This window comes from Pogonomyrmex barbatus, unplaced genomic scaffold, assembly GCF_055798465.1.
Source record: "Pogonomyrmex barbatus isolate J1 unplaced genomic scaffold, ASM5579846v1 scaffold22, whole genome shotgun sequence".
NCBI lineage: Eukaryota > Metazoa > Arthropoda > Insecta > Hymenoptera > Formicidae > Pogonomyrmex > Pogonomyrmex barbatus.
In genome coordinates, this window is record NW_028297119.1 from 994750 (window position 1) to 1007989 (window position 13240).

Genomic DNA, 13240 nt, shown 5'->3' on the forward strand with positions numbered 1-13240 from the left:
CCGTGATATGCAAACGAACGAGGAAAAAAAACTCCGTCTCTCGCGCTTAGTCTTAATCTCATACATATTCATATATACAATCCATAGTTATATTACGATAGTATATAATTATATGCACGCACACTTAGTTGCGCTAATTGATGCCAACGCGCTCTCTTCTTTTTCTCTCCTCCTCGTACGCGGCTGACAAAACGGTACCGCTTTTCCACCAATACTTGCGATGAGCGCAAAAAAACATTTCGTCGTCATCATTATCGTTAAATACGTCATAATAGCTTTCATGAAAGTTCACCATGTACTCCTGTCTGCTAATCTCGATCGGTTTTTTCTTTTCGTAGAGTACCTCCAGTAAAAGATTATATGCCATCCCTCGATAGATGACATACACACGCCTCTATTATCTTTTTAGGTGAAATCTCACGCTGAGGCAGAAATCGACAACCGCGCCTCTTTAACTGGTTACAAATCGGAATGTATTGTCCTCTCACGACATACTCTGTCACATTGACCGATGGATACGCCGTTACGTTTCGCAATGGAGAAGATCATCCAGCGAATAGCACCAACATCTCATCGTCATTGATCATTCGTGTCTCGCACAGCTGGCACCGATTCGCTACTTTGACGGTTCTCGCCATCGTAAACACGACGACAAGTATCACTCAAAAGAATCACCTCGACGACGCGTCAAACCGCAACGTTCTACAAAACAGGAGCGGCACGCGTTATATCCTTATAGACTATGCCTTAGACACAGAACACGCCTAAGGCGACGTAACAAACCGCAGCATCTTGCAAAACAGGACGCGCTAGACCCCGCGGAAAACACTCAGATGCGGGAAACGCTAGACTCCGCGAAAAACGCTAAGGCGACGTAACAAACCGCAGCATCCTGCAAAACAGGACGCGCTAGGCCCCGCGGAAAACGCTAGGGCGGCGTCGAAAACGAACGCTAAGACGGCGTCGAAGACGCGCCCGGGGTTACGCGGGAGGCGCTAGACCCCGCGGAAAACGCTAGGGTGGCGTCGAAGATGGGGAGGACACACGTATCGCATCTCCGTAGATAACGCCTAGGGGAAACCGATCCGGGGAAACCCCGCGACCGTTTTACCGACCGAAGAAGATAAACCTACCCCGACGACCGCCAGAGGGATCCATCTTCTCTCCCCCGATTACAAACCGCCTGGGGAAAGAAAACCATCCTTACCGACCTAGGAAGATAATCCTCCGGATACGAATCCCCTGGGGATTCTACGATCCCCTCCCGCCCTTATCCTCTTTCCGCCCCGTGGGGATTAGGACCCCTCTTGCTTATCTACTGATATCACCTAAAAGAGTTAAATTTTTTAAATTTTAATACCTAATAAAACTTAAACTAAATCTATAATAACTAACCTAACTAACCTAAATAACTTTTTATTTTAAATCAAAATAGTCTGTATTTATTTAGTATCCAGTTTAAATTTCTCTTTGCTCTGAATGCTAATAAACAATTACATGTGAAATAATGATTCATACTGGTCTAATCAATTTTATTAATTTAAGCGCATTTTTGTCCAGGATTGCAACCGAAACGTCCGGAGATTTTGGTTTGTAAGTCCTAGTTTTGAAAATTTTAATATGGCAACTCTATGTATGTATGTATGTATGTAGGCACGTATGCACGTATGTATGTATGTATGTATGTACGTATGTATGTACGTATGTATGTATCTATGTATGTATATATGTATGTATGTATGTATGTACGTATGTATGTACGTATCTATGTATGTATATATGTATGTATGTATATATGTATGTAGAACCTTCCAAATAAGAAGGGAGGCGTCACGGCGGGGCCCGACCACGAACCAGTCGTGAAAACTCGTAATTATTTTGCGAAAAAATACCATCTCAGTCAGGAATCGAACCTGGATCTCCTGCTTACTGGATAGGCATCTTATCCTTTCGACTACCGAGGCATATGATATTTATCGCAAATAACGTGTTTAGAACGTCAACAATACAATGATATACATATATACATATATTACAATATACATATATACATATATTCTCTCGAATCCCTACGACAGGTACTCTAGAGAGATGATGGTCCTATTCTCTCGATGGATGCAGGTCGGATTGCAGCGACGACACCTTCCAACGCCATTGCAATATATATATATATATGTGTGTGTGTGTGTGTGTGTGTGTGTGTGTGTGTGTGTGTATTTTACATTTTTTATTTTATATATATATATATATATATATATATATATATACATACATAAAATAAAAAATATAAAATACATATACTTTATCAAGATACACGGTCGTAGATCGCGCCAAGTGTGCGTAAAATATACTTCTTATATATGGCTTCATTGTAAGGTTTTTTATTTAATGAGATTTAATGAAATTAGAAATTAATTCATTTCACCGCAATAAATTTTTTATAGTTCATAAGATTTGTTAGTATTTTATAAGATAAGTTAGCGCCAATTTTAATTTTGATATCACATTTTTTATATGAATAAAAATAAAATATACTTTTTATGATTTCAATGTTGTAAGATTTTTTTATTTAATGAGATTAAAAATTGGCCGAAATTGAATTTTTAATATTAGAATTTTATATCAATTAACATTGATTTCTATTCTAATAAAATATTTTTTTACGCAAACCAAAAATAACAAGTCGCTTGAAGTTGGCGTAATCTTTTATCTTTTTTTAAAAAGTAATTTTTTTCTGATTATTATTATTATTATTTATAATTGTTTCAATTTTATTTGACACTGTGCGACTATACCCACTCCTAAAACCAAATGTGTCAGAAATTCGATGATGTTAACGATAAAAAATTCGATATCATGTCAAAGTAATATAATAGTCAAACATTAATTTAAACCTTTTTTAAAGGCTCTCATACAATGAAGTCGTCAGCTATAAATTTTCAAAAATAGTTAAAAACACGTTTTTAAGTAGTATCAATTCTATTTTTCTTAAAAATTTGATATAATGGAATATTTTTATTTACTAATTTAGCACAAAAAATTGGGAAACTACTCTTCTCTTTCAGACTGCAAAAGAAAAATCAAATTTTTAATTTTAGTTTTGTTATTTTTATTACCTAATTATTATAAAAATTATGAAATAGTACAGAACATTTCTATATGATCATAAGAGGTGGTCTGCAAATTATAAGATACCGTATATTAATAATAAAAAAATAATAAATATTCTTATTTATTATATTATTTCTCATAATTTTTACACATAAAGTTAACAGTTTATTATAATATGATAAATATTATCAGTATGTAAAGACTGATATAAATTTTGGAAAAGAATTAAAGTTACTATCTACAATGAGAAACATGGTCATTTTTCGGCAAGCAGGATCTTGATTGCTAGATTTTTCTAAATGAAATAAATTCTATTATCTCATAGAGTTCTAAGAAGCAATATAAATATTGTCATTTTGAATGCATGTATTTTTTATTGTATTGTACATTTACGTATGTATATGTTTGTACTTTTTAATTTTTAATATTCCTCGACTTTTTAATATTCCTTTACTTAAGATTTGTTGAAGTATTTCTCCAGAGAACATTATGACGTCTTAAAGACGTCTAAAAGACGTCTTAAATATTATAAGACGTCGGTAACTATTTAGACTCCTCACCTCAAATATGGCTAAAATTATACTCATTCGCGTTTTTACATGAAACGAAAGAATCCGGCAGAAATAAGCGTCGCTCTGCGAAGCGAAATATTGATCGATTAAAGTTGACGATTATTTAGGTTAAGAAATCTGTCACCGACGAAATGTATCGACATGCGTTTCAGTCGCTCCGTGCAATATTAGAACGGTTTTTTAAATTTATGAAATTGTATGATTATAAATTTTGTTTTAAAACAAAGTCTATAATTATTCGATTCCTCATAAAGTGAGTTTCCACAAGGGTTTTGCGAAATCCACTCTCCCCTCGTTCCATGCTAAGGGGCAAAACGAGGTCTATAATTACGATAGAGAGGATTTCGCAAAACCCTTGTGGAAACTCGCTTTATGTGAAAAGTCGTAAACCTATATGGAACAAACAATTATAAACTTGTTTTAAAACAAAATTTATAATTATACAATTTCACAAAAATTTAAAAAACCGCTTTAATATTGGCACAGCGACTTGGCGAAACGCATGCGCATGTGGTCACAGCGCATGTCCACGTCGATATATTTCGTCGGTATGACAGGTTTCCTAACCCTGAATAATGCAACTTTAACGATTAATATCTCGGTTCGCGAAGCAGAGCAACGCTTTTTTCTGCCTGATTCTTTCGTTTTGTGCAAAAACGCGTCGAATGAGCTTAATTTTATGCATATTTCAGATGAGAAGTCTAAACTGTATAATTACTTAAGATGTCTTATTAAGGGATAACATCTATGTAACCGGCCGTAAATGAGATCTATTTTTAGGAAAGCTTATAAATTTAATGAATCGCGCTATTAAAAAATGAATTTTATAACTTTATTATATATATAAAAAAATAAAAAAAAAGTTTTTAGAGTCTTAATTATTAAAATGGCGTATATACAGCAGCGTGAAGGAGACAATAAAATTGGTACTGTGTTCCGCGGTGTTAGCAACACAACTGTCATAATTTTTGGTTTAGAATAAAAAAAAAATTTTTTTTTATTTTCTTTACTCAAATATCTACAGAAATACGTAATCGTTTTTGAAAAAATTAATTTTTGCCAAAATGGAAATATAAAGAAAAAGTTCCATTTTCGTCACAAAAAAGTCGAGTAAGATCAGTTGTAATTCAAAAAATTTGTAACTTATCAAAAAATCCTACGTATTTGTTTAGAAAATGTAATTTTTTAAATACTCAAAATTTGAAATAAATCGATTAAAAATTGTTTGAGTTCTACTGGTAGCCAATTTGAAAAATGCTGTTTCGAGAAAAACGCGTTTAAAGTTTTGAATGTGAAGATTTTTAGGTTAACAATTTAACTTTTTTATTTTTCGTGAATTTATCTTTAGTCTGCAATCCCAGCATCATAAAGTTGCTTCATCTTCAACGGCCAGATTTTCATCTTCTTCGTCTTTTCTTGCGGTTTTTATGCTCGAGCGAGTCTCTTTTGTTGCGTCGCTAAGTGAGCGATCGGAGAGCATGATGCAGTGTTCATCGATTTCGACGCAAAAATTATAACAATTGTGCCCAATAATAATGCCCAGAACTTGGATTATATTATATTATGCTGTACATCTCATCATTAAATTGGCATACGGCAATGCCAGCACAAATATCTAAAACTTTTTTCCGTTCGATGAACTCTTCTGTGTCATCGACTACACGGTGGTATTAAAACTTTGATTGCTATTTTGGATAAATCCGCCTAAGCAGCGATTAAACAATCCATCAGAGTTCAATTTTGTATAAATAGGTTTTATTGCTTCGAAAACTTCTACTTATATTACCGGGTTGTACTTATAGTCTTTCAGTTTTTCTGTAGCTTTCACTATCTCTCCACCACGAGTTGGTACTACTCGGACATTTCTCGTGCTGAGATCAATTATCCGTTGAGATTTTATGATATAGTGTTGCCCATATTTCTTTTCTCATTTTTTTCTATTGAATTAGAATTTCTTCTGATGACTAAATCGTAATAAATCGCTAATTAATTTATCAATTTGCCCGTTAGCTGATCTTTTCCTTTCAGATTTTCACCGTTTTTTTTTAAATTTCTCAGCCGAGTGCCGATGCACGTGATCATAAAAATATTTGGACCTTACAAGCCCTGAACGTTCCGACATACCGCGCGGTCGGTCCGTCCGGCCAGCAGCACTGTGAGACGCTCGGCGCGGATTGCTTATAACTTTCGAAAAAAATTATGTATCCCAATAAAACCACTTGCACTTCATTTTTAAGACTCTAAAGTGTATTTTAAAAGAAAAAAAAATCGATTTTTTGAAAATTTTACATAGGTGTTATGTAAAATTAAAAAAATTATAAAAAAAGACGTCTTTAAGACGTCCTTAAAGCATTTTATGATCCGATTTATGACGTCTTTGGGATATCTTAAAGACTTATTTTTTAATAAATGACATTTTTTAGATGTTTTTCTCAAGACATCTTTAAGACAAGTCCAAAAGACATATTTATGATGTCTTTTGGTAAAGTCTTAAAGACATCTCTTATAAGATATCTTTTAGACATCTTTTAGACATGCGTGCTGTCTGGGTCAAGATGTCGCTTTACAATTTTTTTCTCAATATCCTGAAAATGTATGATACATGTAATTTTAGTACAAGTGCAATATGTTTTTTTATACTTTTATTAATACAATTTCATTGAAAAGATAATTTAGTTTTATTAATAATTATTAAATATATCTTTTTGATATATGATGATTTGTTTAAACAAATATACCATAACCATAATATGGTCAAGAGTTGCACAACAATCTGTACAGACCATAGTATCTAAACTTCTAGCTTTGATTTCTGGAAAAAAACATAAACGCATACGTAAAAGAACAATATCAAAATGACAATATTTATTGCTTCTTAGAATTTACCTGCAAAATAACAGGTTATGCACAAACATCAGTCACTTATATTCCAAAACAAATTATCACCAACTGTCAAACTCGCCGCGAAACTCAATGATATCGTTGACCGCTAATCAGACGCGCGGAAAAAGAGCAACAATCTCATATATCTCGCTCACTCTTTCGTTTTCTATTTTTTTACTCTCGTTATGCGTATTTATTAATAATTAGTAAATCAGAATCGTGAAGGAGCAGACACTGTAGTTAGAGATACATTAACCAATTTTACATGAAACACATTGTACTCTGTCCGCCAATGATTTGTTAGATCCTATATTACGAAATATATATTTATATAGATATAAAAATCGGTACAAACGAACAATATAATTCTAAAAAACGCCATGTTAAATCAAATCAAATTTATTGTTGCCTCTTTTCCACGATGTAGATTCTCTCGATCTCGATATCTCGACATGCAATGAAAACGAATGTCATTGTGCATTGACAGTTAGACTTATCGATTTATTGAGAAAGGTTATTATTTAGCAAATAACTTCTGAAAAAAAAATTGTAATAAGGATTTATTACAACAGGGTTGTACCATATATCCTTTCTTAAAAACTATAAAATTAAATAAATGCGTAGCGCGCGTATTGTTCTAGTGATGAAGATATAATAACATAACTTATATTATTTCTTTTTAAATATTAGATATATTGCTAACCTGTTCATTTCAATGCACGCGTATTTATTTATTACATACATTATCAGTCTTATCAGCTGATATGTACCTATAAATCAAGTTGATAAGTCAGGATTACTGCAGAACCCAGCGAACATTGATTCGCTAGATCCTACAGTGACCCTAACTTATCAGTCTCATAATCCACTGGATCGAGAAGATTAATATTGACATTTCACAACAGACATTGCGTATAAAGGACGATGACGATAATGACGTTTCTTAAAATAAAAATTTCAAGATTGGACTTTGATTCTTAATATCTCTACTCGTAGAGCACGTAGAAAAAAAATAAAATCACTTTCGTCATGCAAATCATATTCAAACTGTCGATTGAACCTATTTAAAACTTGATCGATTCAATCGTGAATGAGATAATCTCAGCTCGCATCTAATCGGTTTGTATAAAATCACACGGTGGTCTTGATTGACTTGACACCCGAGACACTATCGTGTCTCCTGATACGTAATATAATTATATTATAAATTATGTGTACTATATATATATATATATATATATATATATATATATATGTATATATATATATATATGTATATATATATATATATATATATATATATATATATATATATATGTATATATATATATAATAATTAGTAAATATAATTCATAATAAATTCATGTATACGTTACCTAATTGGTCACCTTCTACAGAAAAAAGCTCGAAGTTTAAGAGTATCTGATGATTTGGTCGAACCCTTATGAACCAGTTGCAAGTTTTGCTAGTTAGATTTCTTGCCGGACCATCATATTTATTCGGGAAATTCGGACTAGTTATTACACCATAATTTAAACTACTAATATTTGATCCACAATCTGTATAATATTTCAATAAGATTAGTATTACAAGCGACAAGTGTTTAATTTTTTTAAATTAAAATTCTAATCTCTCAAATTATAGAAAAATAAAAATTGTTCTTTCATTTTTTTAATCTAAGTAATTAATTTTATAACTTTTGTGAAGAAATTGTTTAGTTGTAGTGCTGCATAGAATAATATAAATTTAATTTTTTTTATTTATTTATGTATGTTCTTTTGCAAAAGGATGATAAAACCTATAATATATACCTCCAAAAATAGGTTTAGCAATCTCAAAAGTATAACGCGCCTTGAAGCCACTGTAGACAAGCTCAGAGTCAGAATGTAAAATTACTTTTAAACCAAGTGCACCAAGATTCGATTCTACGGGACCTGGTGCCGTTCCGCCACAATATCTTCCTATCAATTTCTCTGTATCATCTCGATACATATTGTAAATTTCAAGCCAATCTTCCTGACAGAATTCGTGTCTACATATCAGATAATATCAATTTTCGTTATTGTATAATGCTAAAACATGATTACAATTTACTCACCCATAATGTCCAATTGTCACATTATCATTTTTCGTGCGAACCTTAAAGTGATCGAAAATCAGAGCAACTTGCTCGTTTGGTGTTGCCAGAAAGAAATATGTACAATTCGTGTCGCTTGGATAATTGCTAGGATATCGTGGTGAATTAAATTCGCCACGTTTGCGAGACGAACTGAGATAAGTGAAGCTACAACTGCCATCGGGTGCTGCAGTGCCCGGTATCTTATATTCTGTTTCAAAAACATACCTATGAACAATAATAACAAATTCATATTATATTCATAATATAGTAAACATTATATCAATAAAAACGATAAATATCTAGAAAAACGAAGATCCTTCCAATAACTTTGATTTTGACATATGTTATTACGTACGGTCGCTACCCTGAGTGACCTTAAGGAGGTTTTAAATGGCGATCACTGTTTCGTTAAAAAATTATTAACAAAAAAGTAAAGGATAAAGTGAAGAATTTATTTATTAATAAGTAACACACAATTAGTTATTTTCATAATATTATTATTAAATAAATGCATTATTAATCATGATATGATGAATAGGAAGCCATAATATTAAAAAATATATCAATACATTCGAGAAATCTACGTGTGTTGCGCTATGTATACGTACTTTGGACAAAAACACAAATTCTCTGCTTTAAAAACAAAAATCATTTTCTTATATAAAATAAGAGATTAGTATTTTGAAGCAGTGAATTTATATTTTAAAACAGGAAATTTGTGTTTTAAGACAGAGAATTTGTGTTTTTTAAAACAAAAAATAGTTTGATATTTAAACTTCATATATTTTTTTTTATATGGTGTTGTACCTTTCGGTGCAACAAGAAAAAAATTCAAGATTCGGTCCATTTGAAGAGTTGGAACCCATGAGGAACGTTGGTAGGAGTATGCGAAAAACTTGCAGTGACACTCACCATTCTTATAAATTCTCTTTCCCCGTTATTATAAACTATTTCTCTTAAAATAATTAAGTCTCCATAGATAATATATTACGTTTCCGCTCTCGCGTTAAATTATAATTTTAATTGCGGATCGAGACGTCAGAAACTTAGAAATGAACTTCCGCGGTCCGTGACTAGGAGACCTTTTTTATAAAACTTCACGGTGTCGCATTGATACGCGCTATGTCTCTCAATCGGACCATATATGGTAAAATACAGCGAGCGATCTTCGTTCGCATGCTTTTCAAGAATTCATAAACTTGCATTTCCGGTGTAGCGCGGGCTCGTTGCTATGCCAAAATGCAAGATTTATCGTGATAGCTCCATTTGAGTTACAACAATGGATTGAAATTTAAATCTAACATTTTTTTAAAATACACTGTAACTATAAAACGGTCTCGCTTTCCCGCGCGGAGAGGGGTCAGTTGGTTACCAGGAGGGGGAAGCGAGGACATTGGAGACAGAAATTCGCTTGTTGGGGTTAGATGTGTATTGGAATAAAGAAACAATGATTTATTCACTTAACAGGACGAGTGGATGGTGCGTTGGAATGCACCGATCTTCGTGAATGGTTGTGGCCATGGACGGGCGAGACGGCGATCGGCGCGCGTATGATTTAGAATAGAAATGAGGTATTGCTTCGGCAGTCGGCGCGATGTCGTGCTTGCCGCGGATCTTTAAATCAACGGTAATGTTAAAGCGCTGTCGCGAGGGTGAAGTATTCGCGAGGGCGTTTGACTGTTTAGGTCGGAGAACGGGTGGGCCCGTTCCCTGCCGAGAGGGCTCGGGGGAGTGTACCCCTCGTCTGTCTCAGTGAGTGCCGAGTGAACTCGGCCAGCCGGGGAGGGCTCCAGCTGTGTGCGGAGAAAGAGGCGTCGGTGCCGAGTATACTCGGCCGACCGGGGCGTACCCCGGTGCTCGGAAAGGAACGGTGGTATCGAAACTTCGATACCCGGCGGTGAAATCTCGGGAATGGCGGAGTCGGATCGAGCAAACTCGACGCGCTGGGGAGACTCCAGCAACTCTCGGCTTGCCGTGAGAGATTCGGAGATTCGGCTTCCGGCCAGGCCAAGCGAACTTGGCGCGTTGGGGAGGGCCCTAACAAAACTCAGGCTTTCTAACAGGCTTCGGATACTCACTTCCTTAAGACGTGCTCTCGGAAAACGAGCAAGGAACAGGAGAAAGAGATTTCCTATGGAGAGCGATGCCTTTTTATACCCGAGATCGACCTCGGTATTTTGGTCGGATCGGTCGGATTGGTTGATCTCGAGGGGTTAGCATCCCTCTCCCCAGGAGCGGAAAAAAGGATCGGATATAATTGGTTTTTTGGGATTATAATGAATAAGAGCGAGGGATGTTCAAGAGGAGGGAAGGAATTCGGAAGGTAACGGCGCGGTGCGGGGTTGGTCACGCACTTATAGACGCAGTCGTGGTGCGGCGCGGGACGCATCCATGCTCGGTGGTATGGCGCGTGATGCGGCGCGAGGTGCGCTAGCGCTTGGCGGCGCGACGCGTAGTGTGGGGCGGGGGAATACCACAAAAATAGGTATATTTTCGTGGTATTCTTGCTTTGCTCCGACGCTTCAGAGTTCGCGAATTTACAGCGAGGGAGACATAAATGCCACTGCCGCACTCCGCCTGTTGTTCGGCGGTCCCCGATGGATGGATGGTCAGGGGAAAATCGGAGGATGCGCTCCGTTACAACTATACACACGACTATGTTGTCATCCAAATTCCTATAAATTTAAAAAAATATGTTACAAATATATTACAAAAATATGTTACAAATATTTTATAATATATAATTTAATTAATTTATTAATTATGGTTAATAAAATTACCTCATGATTGTAACGGTGCGTCTCTGCTCGGTCGGAGTAAGCGGTGCGAAAGTGGGGACGTGGATCGGGAGTTCGGAAATGCTCGTTGAGTGCTGAGGTTCGGAAAAAAATTGACGCTCGGATTTAATTAGTAAAATAAAATAAATAATTTATTTTAAAAATGTTCGAAGCTAACTTGTACAAAAGATGTTTGTCTTTCGAAGCGTGACGTTGCTCGTATATGTTTCGTTATAATTTCGCAGCTTGGACGGATATCGAATGCGTACGCGTATACTCGCGGGATAGCGCGTAGGTCGGATACGTAGCGCGTTGCTAGGCAACCGGATCCGCGTGTTGCCAAACCCGCGAATGCACGGTTTGCTAAGCAATCGGACCCGCGTGTTGCCAAGCGCGCGAATGCATGGATTGCTAGGCAACCACAGACACTTTCGCGACACGTGTTTTCGCTTGACACGGGAAAAGTCCGAAAACACTCCGACTAGAAGTGAAACGAGAATACTGAGAACACTCGGTATTCAGAACGAGAAAATTCTCGTGTCGTTTCAGATCAAAGTAATGGAATCGGATGGATCAGATGATCGGACAGGACTGGTCATTCTTTGTTGAATTTGTCGGGTTTATATATTCAATCTTTGTCTGCGTGTCAAAACGCTATTTGCTTAGCTGTTCTACAAAACAGCTGATCTGTTACGCCGTCGACGCGTGACAGATCATCGGTGCGCGCGTGATGTCGTGCTCGGAGATGTTCGGACGGCCCCGGACGGTGTGGGCCGCATAGCGCGCGTTTAATAACGGAGCATTACATATGCTCCGTTACAAAATAAACAATATTATTAAAGTGATTCTCGGTGTTAAGAATGTGACATAATAAGACAAATGAGAATCAACGCTATTAATAGTGCGCAATTAACATTCTTTATTACAAAATATCAATATGTAATACAACTCCAGACTCAAGTTTGAGTCACCTTCAGTAGATATGAAAAAACAAAGATAAAATCCTGTATTCGATGAACTCAACGATAATAAAATCGTTGATTAATAATTATTGTGACCGTACATATTTATGTCATCTTTAAAAGAAACGAGATAATGATCACTAAGGAGCTGTCACTCATCAAATGAACACAGTTCACACTAAAACGGAGAAAGTACGCGCAGGAGTACTGCACAGCTCACACCGAGCAGTACATCGCACGGCACGTCTGCACGCCTTGAGCTCCAAGCAACTGAATGCAATGATTTTTAATTTTAACAACCTGCAATCAAGACAAAAACAAGATTACAACTTGCTCAGGACGAATGCGTGATGCAAAAATTCAATATCAGATTATGAATTTGGGCTATTATTTTGTCTTTTAATAAAATGCATTTCTGAAATCGTTTCTGTAAATTTCGTTCACAGTCTAATACTTTCACATTATTCCAATCAAATTCGTGGTCGTAGTCTAATCTGTGCTCAGTAATAACTGAATGTGTACTTGTGATTCTGCGTATATCATTTTGATATTTATGTAGTCTTCTTTTTAATTATCTCATGGGTTGTCCGATATAGCACGCATCGCATTACAGCAGATCTTGTACACTACATTCTATAATGCACTAAACGCGTGCCGCGACAATACCAGCCGAATCGCCCGAAATCCACCGAATTTCTCCGACATCCGACGCGCGCGCGGCAGTGTGTCACGCACCACCATGCGTGAGCTGTCAAAAATAGGAGATCATTGTAAAACATTGTCAAATAACATTTTGCCATGCAAAGAACAAACGAA

At 35.8% G+C, this 13240-nt stretch overlaps 1 protein-coding gene across 11 annotated transcripts in view; it reads right to left on the minus strand.

The window, feature by feature from the left end:
* LOC105427296 (chromatin assembly factor 1, p105 subunit) overlaps positions 1–13240 on the minus strand; it is a 798730-nt gene that overhangs the window by 347363 nt on the left and 438127 nt on the right. For 8 of the 11 annotated variants that reach the window (XM_089078296.1, XM_089078301.1, XM_089078297.1 and 5 more), the window contains 4 exons: positions 11040–11360; positions 8665–8910; positions 8378–8598; positions 7943–8125 (listed from right to left, as the gene is read on the minus strand). In XM_089078296.1, coding sequence (XP_088934422.1) covers positions 7943–8125; positions 8378–8598; positions 8665–8910; positions 11040–11360 — 971 coding nt within the window. The remainder of the gene's footprint in view (positions 1–7942; positions 8126–8377; positions 8599–8664; positions 8911–11039; positions 11361–13240) is intronic. The other 3 variants (XM_089078305.1, XM_089078300.1, XM_089078299.1) reach the window with 2 other exon arrangements.